At 39.6% G+C, this 18,118-nt stretch overlaps 1 protein-coding gene across 6 annotated transcripts in view; it reads left to right on the plus strand.

Moving 5' to 3' along the window:
• The window catches only part of LOC136687333 (NACHT, LRR and PYD domains-containing protein 12-like), a 52,179-nt gene extending 36,143 nt beyond the window's left edge, over positions 1–16,036 (plus strand). For 5 of the 6 annotated variants that reach the window (XM_066661716.1, XM_066661715.1, XM_066661717.1 and 2 more), the window contains 5 exons: positions 854–1,027; positions 3,031–3,204; positions 6,610–6,783; positions 10,284–10,330; positions 15,245–16,036. In XM_066661716.1, coding sequence (XP_066517813.1) covers positions 854–1,027; positions 3,031–3,204; positions 6,610–6,783; positions 10,284–10,330; positions 15,245–15,786 — 1,111 coding nt within the window. In that variant the 3' untranslated portion in view covers positions 15,787–16,036. The remainder of the gene's footprint in view (positions 1–853; positions 1,028–3,030; positions 3,205–6,609; positions 6,784–10,283; positions 10,331–15,244) is intronic. The other variant, XM_066661719.1, reaches the window with a different exon arrangement.
• The last annotated feature ends 2,082 nt before the right edge of the window (positions 16,037–18,118 follow it).

Here is an 18,118-nt window from a genome sequence, read left to right on the forward strand (position 1 = left end):
GGCATCCCATTCTTCAACCACCATTTGTCACAAGTCAGCCAACATGGTTGTGTTGGTCACTGTAACACGAACAGCATGCCAAAGCTGATCCCTCAACTGTTCAATGGGGTTGAGGTCAGGAGCTGACAGGCCATTCCATCCTCTCAACTCCCAAATTCTGGAGGTAGTCTCTGATAAACCCTGCTCTGTGGGGGCGAGCATTGTCATCTTGGAGGATAGAGTTTGGTCCCGGACTGTGGAGGTATAGGACTGCCACTGGTTGCAGAATTTCATCTCAATATCTCTCTGCATTGAGATCGCCTCCTATGATGACAAACCTTGTTTTTCCAGTGAGGGAGATGCTGCCCCACACCATCACACAAAATAAGCTGTTTGGCATTGGATTTGGCAACTTTTTCATGGCCACAACCCACATACTTAGCTCTACTGCTCATCACACAAATGCATGTTCCTTACAAATGTGACACCATTTAAAAGGAAAATTAACAGGTTTCCAATGGTGTTTTTATTGCCAAGATGCATTGTATCAACAAAGAAATAATCTACAAACACACATTTCCCTACTTTTTGTGCTATATTTAGATCCTCTGTCATTGCTAATTCAGGTTCAGCACTGCAGAAATGGCACTATGTCACTTTTGGTGAAAAATAGGAAACCACCCCTTTCCTCCCAGCCCCCCTGTGTGCAATAAAAATATTACACTAGGGGGAGCCCCAGGTGCAAAAAGAAAAGTGTCTTACCTAGTGCTTCTTTAACCACAGTGGCAGTGTAGACTGATTATTTTGTCAATTTTACATGTTTTTGTAATATTAGTAGAGCAAAACATATTTTAATGTAATTATTCATTTTTAGACTGGCTACTTGTAAACTTGGAGAGAAATCTTGTGAATATCTGGGGTCGTTTTTACAACAGTCCAATTATTTTCTAAAAGAACTGGACCTCAGTAACAATGACCTGCAGGATTCAGGAGTGGAGAAGCTCTGTGAAGGACTGAAGAGTTCACACTGTAAACTGGAGACACTCAGGTAAACTCTTAGTAACAGTATTATTGATGTGTAAACAGGGCTGCCTCTTGAGAGGGGTTCAGGGGTGAGCATTGCCCCTCATCCCCACAAAATGTGCTTTTGTAGAAATGTTCGATACATGTACACGAGAAAGTTAAAAAGGGGGACAATTCTGTTAATAAAACCACATTCATCTGGAACACTCTGCATGCTGGTCTTACATTTGTGTCTAAGCTCTCCTCACTGACCATAGTGTAGTACTTATACTGGGCTAAACAAACCTTCCAAAGAAGTATTTTTAATATTACAGCTGAGCTATTCTGCTTAAATGTAACATATTCTGGATAAATTTCTCAGCCACATATGGAGGACTCTTTGAAAAGGGACAGCACACTCACAGTGGTGTGATGTAATGAATGTGTAAATGGGTCTTTTAATGTATGCAGCCCTTGAATTTAACTGTCATCCCTGTTCAAATCAAACCCAGAATATAGTTTTCTAAATATGTCTAAAGACTTGCCCACTCATTATGTTTTACTGCCCCCCAGGGCAAAGCAGTCTAGAACCAGGCCTCTGTGTAAATATTTAACCATAAGGGCAGTATACACTGTATAATCATTGGATTAGGAAAACCTACCTTGTTTCTACAACATTTATCCATTGTATCAGCTCCACTGGCCATACAGGAACACTTTGTAGTTCTACAATAACAAACAGTAGTCCATCTGTTGCTCTGTATACTTTGTTCGCCCCCTTTCATGCTACACTTCAATAGTCAGGACCCCCATAGAGCAGATATGGTGTGGTGGATCATTCTCAGTGCTGCAGTGACACTGATGTGGTGGTGTGTTAGTATGTGTTGTGCTGGTATGAGGGAATCAGACACAGCAGTGCTGCTGGAGTTTTTAAACCCCTCAGTGTCACTGCTGGACTGAGAATAGTCCACCGACCCTAAACATCCAGCCGACAGCGTCCTGTGTCACTCATGAAGGACTAGAGGATGACCGACACACACTGTGCAGCGACAGATGAGCTACTGTCTCTGACTTTACATCTACACGGTGGACCAACAAGAGAGGAGTGTCTCACAGAGTGGACAGTGAGTGGACACAGGGTATAAAAAACACCAACAGCACTGCTGTGTCTGATCCACTCATGAGCAGAGGAGATAAAATGGACAGTGAGTGTAGACACAAGGTATCTTTGTTCTTAATCGACTGATCGTTCAGTGTAGAATGATTGTGTTTTCAATTTTATGTGCTTTCTTCATTTTTGTAATTTGCCTTCAATTTAGTAGTAAAACATACAGAATCCTACCTCGTTTCAGAAAAGGTATGAATGAAAGGGAGAATGGGGGACACTTGTTGGACATATAGAGATGAGAGGGCAAACCAATTTCATATTTTTTGAGACTGTCCAGCCATCCACCAGTATTGGCCTCAAATTCATGATTATATACAGAATGTCTTTTCATCTGTTTTTCCTGTAACCTTTGAAAACATGATTTTTGGTAATGTATCAGGGGGTAAACTAAATCTGAATAATAAAAAAACTGTTGTACATCTTACTGCAGCAAGTAAAAAAGCTCTTACGAGAAGATGGCTCAAACCTGAATCACCAACAACTGTGGACTGGATAAATGTTGTGCAAGAGATCTACAAAATAGAAAAACTGTCTTTCTCTCTAAAAGTACAGAGAGATATCTTCTGTAAAATATGGTCCAAATGGACGGAATATGTCAAGCCAGTTAGATCAGATTTTAAATAAAGCTGGCTGCTCTTTGAATAGTGCACCAATTTGTACAGTCACGTTAATGATGTGTTTAAAATTAGATCTCCCCACCTCCCAAGTTTCACCCCCCCCAGTTAAAAGTTAAAAATGTAAAAGCAAAAGCAAGTAAGCTCACATGTTATTGGTTATTGTAATATCATGTGTTTTCTCAATAAAAAGAGTTAATTACAAAAAAAAAACAAAAAAAAAAAACAAACAAGCCATAAATGTTTTAATGTAATTGTCCTTTTCAGACTGTCTGCTTGTTATCTTGGGGAGAAAACTTGTGAATATTTGAGATCAGTTTTACAACAGTCCAACCCCCTCCTAAAAGAACTGGACCTGAGTAACAATGACCTGCAGGATTCAGGTGTGGAAAAGCTCTGTGAAGGACTGAAGAGTTCACTCTGTAAACTGGAGACACTCAGGTCAGATGCCCTATGATTTACTTCTGAATGCAAAAACTAAGATGTGAATTCAGAGTGAAGTTATTTATATGTTTCTCGTGAACTGCATTAAAGTCTAGGCTGAGAGTGTGGGATAGTGAGGAATAATTCAGTAGTCTTTGTTGGCAATGTATAAATAAAACTGCATAGTAAATGTGAATAAGAAATCTGAAATCCCTTCTGAATGGAGATGTATTTTTTTAATTAAACAATGTATAAATCATCAAATCAAATCAAATGTATTTATATAGCACCTTTTACAACTGACGTTGTCACAAAGCAGCTTCACAGTTTCAGAACAGAACATTTAAATCAAAGCCCAATGCGAGCAAGCCGAAGGTGACAGTGGCAAGGAAAAGCTCGCTTGAGGCTGGAGGAAGAAACCTTGGGAGGAACCAAGACTCACAAAGGGGACCCATCCTCCTCTGGTCAAACTATAGATTGAATTTTAAATAATCACCAATGGAGTGTCATTATGCTACATAATAATAATAATAATAATAATAATAATAATAATAATAATAGTGACATTAATCTTGGGGCATAATAATAGTGCATCAGATTGGAAGAATGTTGCAGTCAGTTTTGCTAATCTGAGTCCATTTCTACTTCAGTGTAGTCGATCATGGTGAGTGGTCAGAGGCTGGCAGCAGTAGATGGAGGTGAGCAGCTGGTCTATTCTGGGCTGCAGGAGAATACAGCAAACAATCTTCCATCAGTGGGCCACTATTTTCTCAGAAAACAGTAAAGGGAAGCAGTTAGTTTAGTTGCGTGCAGCAGAGAAAAAGAGCATGTGAATATTTTCATTAGTGTAGTGACGGATCTGACTGTAGCAGACTGGGAGGAGGGAAACCAGAAGAAGCTCAGCAAAGACATCCTTCCGCTCCAAGCAAGAGAAATTGTGAGCACATCATCCACATTTACCCTGACTCCCCATGTCCATAAGTTCCTGAAACGACAACCTTAAACTAGAAAGAGGTTAGTTGCCAAAGGCTAAACTGAACAAGTGTGTTTTGAGCCTAGACTTAAACATAGGGACTGTGTCTGCTTCCTGAACACTAGCTGGAAGATTGTTCCAGAGCTGAGAGGCTTTGTAGGAGAAAGCTTTCCCCCCCGCTGAAGTCTTATGAATTCTGGGTACTAATAAGAGGCCGGAACACCCAGAACATTTTTTGCTGATGAGCTAGGGAGAACAGGGAAGTCAAAATTATGTATTAAGTCTGATACCTTATTTATAGCAGGTTTTGGACCTAGAAGGAGAACCTCGGTTTTGTCGCGGTTTAGCAGAAGGAAATTGTATGACATCCAATGCTTCACTTCTTTAACACAGTCCTCCATTTTCTTTAGTGTTGGTTTGTCGTCTGGTTTGGCTGATATGTATAACTGTGTGTCATCTGCGTAACTGTGGAAGGTAATGCCATGCCTGCTAATAACTCTGCCCAGTGGCAGCATGTATAATATAAATAATAAAGGGCCTAAAATGGAGCCTTGGGGAATTCCAAATCTCATTTTTGTATGAATAGAAGAAACATTATTTACTTTTACAAACTGGTAGAGATCTGTGAGGTAAGACTTAAACCATGATGTTCCTGATATTCCAACCATGTTTTTTAATCTTTCTTGCAGAATAGTATAATCAATTGTATCAAAAGCTGCACTGAGGTCGAGTAGAACTATCATGGATACGCAGCCTCAATCAGAGGCAAGAAGAAGGTTTTTTGTTTTCTTAACTAAAGCAGTTTCGGTGCTGTGGTGTGGCCTAAAACCAGATTGAAATTTTTCATATATGCTATTTTTATGCAAGTATGACCTAAGGTGTTGGGATACAAATTTTTCTAAGATCTTAGATATGAAGCGAAGGTTAGAGATAGGTCTGTAATTGGATAGTACACTAGGATCAAGATTCGGTTTCTTGATCAGGGGTTTAATAACTGCTAGTTTAAATGCTTTGGGTATGTGACCCAGTCTAAGGGACAAATTTATAATTGTTAAAAGGGGATTGATTATGACTGGTAATACTTCTTTACCAGTATACCTCTTATTAGTATAAGAGAGGGTCCCTGAATTAGCTGATCATTATTTCTCTGATGATAGGTGAGGGTGATGTAATGGGAATCAGAGAAAATGGTATTAATGGTTAATAATATTTTTTTCTCCATCCACTGATTCACTGAGATATAATAAAAAATCTGATAAAATTTTAGAGAAGTCACTAGTTTGTTTAAAGAATACTCACACTTCCAGAGTACAACTGTCCACCTCCCGTCTCCCCCACAGGCCTATGGTTTTGATGCAGTGATTTAATTTAAAAATGCCATCTAAATGTGGCATTTATTTTGCACATCGTCAATGATTATCGGAGAATTGACATTACATTCACGTTCCATGCTTGGGCACAGCTAGCCACACTGATGCATACTCAACTGAACTGGACATGTTTCAGTGTACCCTCACCAGGCAGGTACCGGATTACTCACACTAGTCAAAGGAATTGGACTTTGAGGGTCAAAAGTGCCCAAGCATGGTACAGTGTTTAATGTAGGAACATCCTGAGAAGAAAAGATGAGGTATGATTAATTACATGTAATATAACCTACATTACATAAACTTACAAGGTGAAAGGGGTTCATTTTTATTTTTAGACTTTAAATATCTGCACCTATGCTCTCTTCATCAGCTGACTTTTCTTCTGAGTGTGTTTTACTGAAATTCATTTACACTCAAAACTGACATGTATTCAGAACTCAGATAGGTTACATATTAACTTTAAATATTAAACAAAAAAAGTAGCAAGTAAGTAAAGATTTGTGAGTTAGTGTTTTGGCTGTTATTTACTTGTTTACCATAGAATAATAATAATTAATATTGCTGGTCCATCTCTGGGATCTTATTTTTCCTGTTCCAATTATCTGCACCAAAATTAGTTGTCACCAGTTTCACCCAATATTTTGATACAATTCTCAAAATCCCACTCAATGCCACCAACCTGTGAGGGTAAATGCAAGCATAAATCCCCTGAGACATGTTCACATGGCCTGTTCTTTAATTGCCATTAATACACCTAGACTCAGTGGCTTTACACATCCATGATTATATTAGGTTTGTTTATTCTTTTTTGCTATGAGGGACATTTTGATATTATCTTAAATTTATGAAAAATTTTATATGGTTATATAAAATACTCAGCTCCTCAAAAAGTGTTTACATTATTCAGGTTTTTTTATATCAAATTGTTGAATTGGTTGTATGGTTGGATTTGGCTCTGTTTTATATCAAAGTGTTTATGTGTAATGTAGAGTATTTCTTGCTTGCTCTTTTTGCACTAAACACCAATTTGCTTTGCCTCTGTAAATACCACAGCTTTCTTTTTTCCCTGGCTCTCTCCAGATTGTCTGGTTGTATGGTTACACAGAAAGCTTGTACTTCTCTGGCTTCAGCTCTGAGCTTGAACCCTTCACACCTGAAAGAACTGGATCTGTCCTACAATCACCCAGGAGACACAGGAGAGAATCTGCTCTCTGATAAAAAGGAGGATCCACACTGCAGACTGGACACCCTCAGGTAAGTAAAACTGTGTGTGTGTGTGTGTACAGCTTGTTTACCTGCAGTCTTGCAGTAGTGAACAATGTACAAAATTTGTACTAAATTTGAGTTGGGAATCCATTGTTAAGAACTGAATTAAAAGTCCTTTCTTTAAATTACTGACTGACTCCGTGTAAAAAAGACATGCACTTATTGTGCTAAAGCCAACAGATTTTTTTCTCTGTAAAAATGTGAAATTTTTTTGGATGCTGCATGATGAACCAGAGCCATAAAGATAGAGAGAGTTGTGCCCACTCTGTTGACTCCAATATATCATTTTTTTACAGTGATGGTGGGTCATGGAGACTCTCAGTAGTTCCTGGAAATTAGCAGTAGACACCAGCAGCACCGTAATTATGGCAGAACAGGCGCGAGTGTCATGTGTTTAAGTTTTAAAGTATCAGAACATCTATATCCAATTAACAAGTGTGTTAAATCATGCTATTTATTTCCCACTAAATTAGTAGATTTGGGGAACTTCAGCAGTTATTAGGCTACAGGACTCTGAGTAAACATAATGAACAGCCTGGAAATAATTTTATGATTTATTCCATTAAAAATCATTCTTGGGTTATGTTTGTCTCAAATAGTATTTGTTAAATGTAACTGGACAAGTGATTATAGAGTTGTGAGTGGAGAAGGTGAAATGAGGATTTATTTTCTAATAGAATCTAAGCTAAAGTTACACAACAGTAAAGAATGATGTGTTAGAAAATGAATCTTAACTGATTTATGAACATCTCTTCACCTCACTCTAACTTATCAGAAACCATAAGGTATGTTTCCCAATGACCACTGTACAAGTTTAAAAAGCAATAATTATAATTAAAACATTTTTAAAACAATCAACAACATGAATATGTCTGTAACTGAGATATCAGTCTAAAATGTACATATGAGGCAACTAACGCCTGATTTTCACATTAATCCAGAAATAGCGGCAAATGTATTTATATTTTAATTTAAACATGACTCATTTAAATTGGCCGTCTAGATCTTCCTGGAACTATTTGGAGCCTTCATGAGTCATGTGACCACCAAGCATTTTGAACTTCCATTGACGCAACTCTCCCTTTATACTGCTCTGTGATGAACCAAAGCAAGGGTGTAGAATCAGCATGGACAGAAGTGACATGTCCCCACCAATATCCAGCCTTTATTGAATTGTCTTCACCAATAACTTGATTCCCTCCAAAAAATAAAAAAAATAAAACAAATGTAGAACACAAATCACAGATCAAAAGTTTGAACTGAGAGAAGGTGTCAGTTTAAGGGAAAAATATGTTGTTTCAAAATGTCATGGCGTAAACAAACCCAAAAAAGTTGGGACAAGGCCATTTTTTACCACTGTGTGGCATTCCCCCTTCTTCTTACTACACTCAACAGACATCTGGAGACAGAGGAGACCAGTTTCTCAAGTTTAGAAATAGGAATGCTCTCCCATTCATGTCTAATACAGGCCTCTAACTGTTCTCAGTAGTTCCTGGAAATTAGCAGTAGACACCAGCAGCACCGTAATTACGGCAGATATATCCAATTAACAAGTATGTTAAATCATGCTATTTATTCTGAGTGTCCACAGAGTTCAATAGCGAAGCAGCGAAGTGCAGTGAAACAAGACGAGTCATTGGATAAATGCTGAGCTTTGTCCCGCCCATCGGATGCTCAGCATCTCTGGGGGTCTATGGGGCAGTGGGCTGGCCTCGGCTGGCCCAGACGCTCAGCTTCTGCATGATGATTGGATGATCTGTCTGAGGCTGAATCCCTTTTTGATTGACAGTGAAATGAGCGAATCAGCGATCCTTTGGTGTAAAGATCCGTGGGAGCACAGGCGGACACACTTCACATGGGCCAAGGCCGTTTAAGCAGCCTAGCTCTGCTGGCCATTGAGAGGACACTAGTCAAGTCCCTGGAAAAGACGCCTTGTTGGTACGACAGGGTCACAGATCATTTTCTTAAAAAGGAACGGAGGGTAGAATTTACGTATAAATAAACCAACACATTTTATGATGTAGGCTGAAATTGAGCTTCCCCTCCTTGAAAGACCAGCATCCGCCACTGGCAGTGACGTTTAAGGGCCCGGAGATCATTGAGCATCCAGTAGAGTTTTACGGCCTTGACCCTTATGCACAGCAATTGTTCCAGAATCTCGGAATCTTTTGATGATGTTATGAACGGTTGATGATGATAACTTAAAAGTCTTTGCTATTTTACTCTGGGTAAAACCATTCTGGTATTCCTGCACTATCTTTCTGCACAACAATGTTGGAATTGGTGATCCTCTTACCATCTTGGCTTCAGAGAGACACTGACACTCTGAGAGGCTCTTTTTATACCCAATCATGTTGTCAATTGACCTTATTAGTGTTATTTGGTCTTTCAGCTGTTCGTTATATGCTATAATTTCCTTTTTCCAGCCACTTATTGCTAGTTGTCCCAACTTTTTTGGGATTTGTGGACACTGTAAATTTTTGAATCAACATATTTTTCCTTTAAAATGTTACATTCACTCAGATTAAGATTTTTGATTTGTCATCTGTGTTCTATTACGAATAAAATATTGACATTTGCCATCTCCACATCATTGCATTCAGTTTTTATTCACAATTTGTTTACTGTCCCAAATTTTTTGGAATATCCAGTTTGTGTATATATATATATATATATATATATATATATATATATATATATATATATATATATATATATATATATATATATATTATGTACATATATATATGATCTGTCAATGTCTCATTAACATAGAGGTGCAGAAAGGGTTAAATCACATCCAGAAAGGGTTAAGTCCTACCTCCTTGTAATACATTGGTCTAGTCTGATTGGCTGTGCTTTTCCCTGCTGTCATGTGAGACTCTGTATCTAGAAGGAGGACATTAGGAGCTATTTTTCAAAGAAATGTGTAAAGTCAAGTTCACCTGTGAAATGAGTCACAATAATGTTAATGGCAAAGGTAGGCTTCAGTGCACAGCATACAGCAGGGTGAAGTCATCTGTAGCTATGAATAACATGGTTTAGAAATCAAATGCACAACAAACTGCCAACTGTCAGTTCTCTTACAGACTTCTCAGTCAGTCAGTGTGTAGACAGACACAATGACAGAACGTAAACAGAATCATGTGTGGAGCTATTTGATCCCCACCAAATTTCATTTAATCAAAATCTTTAAAATCTTCCTCATTGTGACATATTGTCTTATTATTGTATTATTTTAAATTAAATATAGGGTTTAAATCATTTTATGTAATTCTGTTTTATTTAAAAAAAAAATTATTTATAGTATTTTATTTTATATTTCACAGTGTCCCAACTTGTTTGTAAACAGGGTTGTACACTAAAAGGTTATTTGAATATTCTTAATGGAAAACTAAATAACAGTTCGTCTTAAAAATCATGGGAAAAAATACATTAGAAAGATTAATATTAAGAAACAAGTTGGATGAGTGTGTTTCTTCTTTCAGGATGGACCATGCCGGGGAGAACTGGATCAAACCAGGAATGAAGAAATGTAAGTTCACTGTGTTCAGTGTAATTTTCACAACATGAATATGTCATCTCAGCATTAGCCTTCACCTCCTTGTTCTCTGTGGTCACTGAGCAGAGATGTTCACAAGTAATTTTTGCAAGTTCAAGTCAAGTCTCAAGTCTCTTATGGTTGAAAAGAATGAATGCCATCCGGACAACGTATTGTATTGTCACCTTTTAGCACACACTACAGTATCAGAACTGATTGGTTTTATGATCACTTTTAAAACTATATTTCAATGAAAAGTAGAAACCACCCCCCACAACAAATACTTATTTTAAATTTACCACAGTATCTTGAGCTTTTTATCTGTAATAAAGGATCCATAGAGTGTTTATCATCAGTTTCCTAGTACGGACCACGCCCGTAGAGGCGGAAACTGGGAGGTGAACTCAGAAGTCTTTGGGGAGGAGTTCAGGGTGGCTTATGAATGCGTATGAAGCCAGACCCCCAAAAATGTACAGGAATGGTGGTCATTAAGTGCTACAGAATGGACAGGTTCAGGTACTCTGGTCAAGGGCTTGATTGGTGTCCTGGATTGTGTAGGTAAATGAAAGGGGTTAGTGAGTCTTTGAAAGATCTACTTTTAATAAACTGGTGCATGACTGAGTATCATGTGAGACGGTAGAGAAATAGCATTAGGTTGAGTAAGTTGAATGTCCTTTATTGATTATGATGACAGAAATTCTAGCATGATTGGTAATTTTAGTATTCAAATGCCACAGCAATAAAGGGGAAATGATTGTGAAATTCGATAGAGTCAGAGTTGGTCTTAAGATGGCCAAGATCATTGTGTCGGCAGAAATCAAATTGATCAACTACTAATAGAATGTTAAAGTATTACCAGTTAAATGTCTATAATAGATAGACTAATGATAATAGTGACATTAATCTGGGGCCAGCATCAAGTGTATCAGACTGGATGCATTGGACAGAGTGTTGCTAAGTCCAGTGTAATTGATGGTGGTTGGGTAATGGTGAAGGGTCTGAGGCTGGCAACAATAGGTGGAAAGTGGATTGGTAGCAGCCTTGAAGTCAAGTACTATAAAGGGTCAGAATTAATAAAGTGAGATGTCCTTCGTTGGCAGGTGTGCCCTCGTGATGCCTTTCCAATGGCATAGAGGGAATTGAGAACAGAAGAGTGATCTAGAGGGATTATTGATGAGGCCAGATAAGAAGCCCAAAATGGGTTAGTACCGCAGGAATGGCAAGATACAGAGAAGGCAGTTTGTCACGCGGACGAAAACTCTGAAAGAGACAAAATCCAAAGGTGCTGAGGAGCTCAAGCAAGGGGGCAAGGTAGAAAGTTGACTCAAAGATAGCAAAAATGCCTAGATTGTGATTAAAAACAGGTGCCAGAGAAGAGACAGCATGTAAGAAGGTGAATTGAATTTGAGGTGGTGTCAAGTGCCTGAGTGCTGGTCCAAGGTAACACCTGAGAAGAGAGCATAACTGGAACTTAGGGGCTAGGTTGTGAAGATAAGAGGACAGGTTGAAGGCCCACAGCACCTGGAGGAATCAATGCGAGCAGTACCATAGGAGGCAGGGTGAGGTGCAGTTGCTAGCAGAGAGATGAATGATAAAGGTCCTCTGTGGCACGAGCTGGAAAGTTAGAAGCTAAGAGCGACAATGTTGCATGTGAGAGGGTGAATTGAATTTGAGGTGGTGTCAAGTGCCTTAGTGCTGGGTAGAGGGGCTGGTCCAAGGCGACCATAAGAGGCAGGGTGAGGTGCAGTCATTAGGAGAAGCTTAGCTACAAGCAGAGAGGCAGAAAGTAAGATTCAGCAGGAGAGAGTACAAGCCACACAGTGGGCGCAGGGCGCTGTTTGTCTGTAAGGGGAAGGCATAGGGATGAGCATCCGCAGCAGTTTCTGAGGAGAGAGTGCAAGCTGTGAAGTTGGAGGCGGGCGGTGCAGTCGCAAAGCTATGTGGTTGGCACGAAGGTCCGTGGCATGAGAGAGGAGGGCTGTAAAGGAAGAGGCAGGATGCAGCAAAACCGCAAGAGTAAGGGGATTAGGATGAAGGTCCACATTAGGATAGAGGGTGTGCTGTAAAGGAAGAGGCGGGGTGTGGGACAGCCGAAAAGGAGAGAGGATTAGGACATGGCCTATAACAGCACCCGAGAAGACGATGAGCTGGAAATTCAGAGACCGGGAGTAGTGCAGCAGCAATAAGTGGGGGGTGAAGGTCCACCAAAGCACCTGAAAATGGAGCAGAAGCTAGAAGCTGTAGAGTGTGAGCAGCAAGGCAGCACAGAGGAGGGTCCAGTACGATAGTCCACAGTAGCATCTGAAAAGAGTACAAACTGGAAGCTGGAGGGTGGGAGGAGCACAGCAGCAGAGGATTCAGGATGAGGGTCCACAGTGGCACCTGAATAGAAAAGTGAGAATTGTAAAGCTAGAGGCGAGGTATGGCACGGCCACAAATTGATAGGGTTGGGATGTGCATCCACGAAGTACACAAGCTACTGGTGTAGAGGCTAGGAGAATGAGATGATAGCATGAGAGTGGATCTAGGATGAGGAAGCTGATGCAGCAAGGAGACTGCATAGAGTGCCCAGAGGGCTGGGCAGGAGGCAGGCCCGCAATAGCAACCTGTAGAGGGGGTCCGAGCTGAAAAGTATGATGCATAGAGCAGCAGCAGCTGCTATGGGGTGGAGGGTGGGATGAGAGTGCCCTGGTGATGTGCATGAATGTTGCAGATTCCAAGCCATTATCCAATGCGTTATCGCATTGCAACGCAGGGGCTATGTACACTGGCAGACAGGTTTCTCTCTTTAGCTGAGTAAGCAAAGGGAATGCCATTGTTTCAGAGCACGTTACTGGAACGCTGGGGCTGTTCTGTCGGAGAGGAGGAAATGGGAGTCTTAAGGCACTGTAGAGCTCGTAGCTGTGGAGCAGCAGCCATACAGACGGTAGATTCATGTTCCCCAAACACGAGGCAGTCCCGTAGCAGCATAGCCAGAGATGAAGGTAAGGGGAGGCTCAAAGCCGTGTGTCTGAGGCAGATGCAGAGGGATTGCTCAGGAGGCCGGTTGCAGTGGGAGGAGAAGCAGGAGAGCAGAGCACCGATTGGGAGCGGGTAAGACAGCAGAGCATAGAACAACCGAAGCGGTTGCAGGTGCGACAATGGCCGTACGTAACTTCAGATACCGGGCAGTCCCATAGCAAGTTTTAAAACAGGAGGCTCTGTGGGTTTCATAATGGCTGAACACGGCTCCGAATATGGGGATCAGCAGGAATGACCCAGTGTGGAGGAGTCGTAGGAGTAGTGAAGCAGTCGAATCGAGATTCGTCACCTGAACTAAATGAAGCAAGTTTGTCTGACACGGAAATTACATGAATTTGCGGGTTATATATAGGGCTGAGAGGAGGGGTTTGGGCGTGGTCCTACTCCCAAAATTATGTTATTACATAACTTCAATTATGACTGATTGTTAGCTGGCTCTTTAGCCCAGGCACCTCATGCATAATATTTTTCAGTGTTTGAAGAAAATAAAATCTATTGTAAGAGGTCTGTTTTACACAACTGGCCATGCTCATTAATAGAGGAGATCACTGCACACGGCGTAGCACCTCACATAGCGGTTTTGTCATGTGGAGAAAAATCATTTGCCTGAGGAGGACTTGGATCAGTTTGGGCTATGCCACAGCGAATGGATTGTTTTTAATAAACCCCAAGCAGATAAAAATATAGTACCTTTATTTCAATAGGTGTGTTTATGTGTTCATCAGCAGCTAAAAGGCTACATACTCTCAACAGAAAAATGCAACATACATGGCCTTTGGTCGCAAATGTTTAAATAAAAAAAAAAAAAATTAATAAACAGTGTGTGTGTGTGGTATAGAAGTTTTCTTAATAATTGCCATCTAATATCATTCAGACACAATTAAACAAATCTCAGGAACTGAGAGCACCCCTAGAGTCAGTTCACCCATTAGAAATAAGTCAAATACCCCCTCTCAGTTTTAAAGAGGTGTAAATTAAACTTGTATTTTACTCTGTGTAGTTTGTGTAGTTTAACATTCAGGGAGTTTACACAGAGTTTAAGTTACATGCCCATTTTTCAACTTTAAAAGCATGGTGGAAGTTAATGTCTTCTTGAGTTTTCCCGGTCCACCTTAAATGGTGCTCATATATAAAGTTGTACTCTCAACAGAAAAATCCATACATGGCCTTTGGTCCCAAATGGGTAAAAATAAATTAAACAGCCTTGTCCAGACATTGTTTTCTTTTTTCTCTACTCACTATTACTCACTGCTTATCAGTTGTTTCAATGTAGCCTTTTAGCTGCTGATGTTGCAGAAATAGCTGTTTTACACAGTATTGAAGGTTTTGAACATTAGGTTTCCAATTCTGTAGCGCTGTATGCAAGCAATTTTAAATTAAGGTTAAGACAAAGACAGATCCATAAATGTAGTATTGGGAAAGTTTGTATGTACACATTTATTTTGGCATTTTGGAAACATGTAAATTGACTGTATATTTTGTGAAAATAACATGAATTGTGTTAATGGTTTAGTTCACAACTAATGGATGCTAAATGTATTTAGGGTTTTGAAAATACAGATTGGACAAAGTGATGTTAGCGATTGTAAAAACCTGTAGGGTGGAACTTTTAAAAAGTTGTATAATAATAATAATAATAATAATAATGTGCCTGATTGTGTGCTGTGTCTGATTGTGTGATGTGTGTCTGATTGTGTTGTGTGTCTGAATCTGATTGTGTGTTGTGTGTCTAATTGTGTGTCCGATTGTGTGTTGTGTGTCTAATTGTGTGTTGTGTATCTGATTGTATGATGTGTGTCTGATTGTGTGTTGTCTATCTGATTTATGATGTGTGTCTGATTGTGTGTTGTGTATCTGATTGTGTGTTGTGTATCTTGTTGTGTGCAGATGCCTGTGAGCTCACACTGGACCCAAACACAGTGAACACACACCTCTCTCTGTCTGAAGGGAACAAGAAGGTGAAGTGGGTGGAGGAGGAACAGTCGTATACTGATCATCCAGAGAGATTCAGTGACTGTGAACAGGTTCTGTGCAGAGAGAGTCTGACTGGACGTTGTTACTGGGAAACTGAGTGGAGTGGGGGAGGGGTTTATATTTCAGTGGCGTATAAATCCATCCAGAGAAAAGGACTCAGTGATGACTGTGAGTTTGGAGCGAATGTAAAGTCCTGGAGTCTGAGGTGCTTTAATAACAGTTACTTTGTCCGTCACAATAAGAACAGCACTGATCTCCCTCCTCCTGCCTCCAGCTCTAACAGAGTAGGAGTGTATGTGGACTGTCCGGCCGGCACTCTGTCCTTCTACAGTGTCTCCACTCACACACACACACTCACACACTTACACACACTCACCACCACATTCACTGAACCCCTCTATGCTGGGTTTAGGGTTGGTTATGGCTCCTCAGTGCGTTTGTGTCAGATTGAATAAACCTAGATTCTGCAGCTGGACACAGGTGTGTGAAGACAGCAACATTAGAGTTTAGTCCAACTGCATCAGGAAGTGGATGTTTCAGAATAAAAGACTCAGACATTTAATGCATTAACATTAGTGAACATTCATATGAATCATTTACTTCATTACTTCAACACCTCTTTCTTTTGTTTTATTTTCTCTCTTTCACACTCTCTCCCTTCTCCTCTCTTCTCTCATCACACTCTTATCTCTGTTTCTCTTTTCCTCTCCCTCTCTTCTCTCTCTAAAGGTTTTGGAGGGTTAAGGGAGGAGTGATGGTTTGTTTTGTAACAGTTTGATGTAATAAATTTATGTAAAAATCAAAGTCTCATTCAATTGAAAGTAGAGTGAACATTAATAAGTTTAGTGTAAAAACAGAGTTATTCAGATTAGTATCAACATGACTAGCACTAACAGTTAGACTACTGCTATAGGACTAGTGTAGTTACTGAGATTAGCATTAGTGCTACTAGGGAGAGAGAGAGAGAGAGAGTGTGTGTGTGTGTGTGTGTGTGTGTGTGAGAGAGAGAGAGAGAGAGAGAGAGAGAGAGAGAGAGTTATTCAGATTAGTATCAACACGACTAGCGTTAACAGTTAGACCAGAGTTACTGCTACAGGACTAGTGTAGTCACTGAGATTAGCTCCAGCTAGCAAGGTAGGTCTGGGCCGATTCTGGCTCAGGCTCGGCATTGTCGGCTGGCTGTCGTCTCCGCGTGAATGCGGCACACTGCATCTGGCCCAATTTCGGCTGCACGTTGGCACTGTTGGCTGGCGAGGCAATTGCCATTGCAGTTAGCACACTTCACTGATCAGAGCATTTTATTAAACACTGCGTATTAATCGTATCTGGCCCACATCTAAAAATGAAAGAAAATACTGGTAACTGTCTGGAAAAGGATGTAATAAATGTTAAATAAATAGAATCATTATTTTAACTTGTTAAATGCCATACAGTTATAGGTAAGCTCTGTATTGTAATATTTTAGAATATTGATGTAATGACGAATGATAGAAATTATAATGATAAATAGGGTTAATAAGGAGACAGTGCCGTGCTGAAGGGAGGAAATTGTTATTTATGTTTCTGAAGACAATTGGGCTGGAATGACAGCTTTAAAATGAATGAACTCTGAATGAGAAAACGGAAGATGGCAGAAGCGAACCGCTGTAAAAACACAGAAGAAGAAGACGATGAAGATTTGGGCTCTTTTCTGTGTCTGCGGCACGTGAGCAGCTCTCACCTGCCTCAGGGAATAGCTTCATCCCGTAAGTATCTCAATTTAACCTTATACTTTTGGATACATAAATATTTTATTATTGTCCAAATGTAGTTAACATCGTTAATTTTTGTACGTTATTCTATCAACTGCTATATGTTACATACACAACCGTGGCAAACGTTAGCTAACCTTTTTAACTCTAGCTAGCTCTTTTTTACTTATTTTCTTAATGTAATTATGTAAAGATGGACTACAGTAAGAAAACTAGTGGGGCAGTGAAAAATGTAGGTGGGCAGGGAGAAAAGCAGATAGGAGGTTAATTTATATAGATGAGATCTTTAGCACCGGTTGTAGCATAATCGTTTGTATAACCGTTTGTACTATAACCTGATAATCTTTTACACTTGAAGTTCTGTAGTTAATGAGCATGCATAAGCAGTTTACAGTTTTTCATTAAATATTTTTAAAGAAAATATATTGAAGAGAACAGAACGTGTACATAATCTCTATATGTTTAATTATAGAGCTGGAATTCAACAAGGAGTACAACTGAGGTGACTACACTTGAGCGTTCTTTAACTACACTGCACATCCTGAAGATCCCTGTTGTCCAGGCTGCCAGAGATGAGGATACGGCTGATATTTCCATCATTGTTGAGGGCAGTGAGGTATTGACAAAGTGTGACAACACAGCAGAGGCTTGCAAACTGTTGATGGAACTGATGTGTGTCAAATGTGTACTTCCACACATTTGAGGAAACTCAAACTGTTGTAAAGTAAATTGCCTTTTTAAATTATTTTTACTTTTCCAAATCTACTGGTGAACTTTAAGCGATTTGTTATATGGCCTTAGCATAGTATATTTTTAAAGAAAAGTCTGAATTTAAATGGCAGTTCTTAGGGTGTAAAACTATTTTTTTTTTAAAAAAACAGTATTTGAATGTTAATTGGATTTAGGAAATCATGACACTGCCAATTTCAAATTTCAATGCCAGTTACAAATGTATTTTCTATTTATTGATTTTATGTACTGTTTGTATACATTGTGATTGCTGTATGTTTACATTGTTTCAAGGTTGTATTAAAAG

The sequence above is a fragment of the Hoplias malabaricus genome, chromosome 2 (assembly GCF_029633855.1).
Source record: "Hoplias malabaricus isolate fHopMal1 chromosome 2, fHopMal1.hap1, whole genome shotgun sequence".
Classification (NCBI taxonomy): domain Eukaryota; kingdom Metazoa; phylum Chordata; class Actinopteri; order Characiformes; family Erythrinidae; genus Hoplias; species Hoplias malabaricus.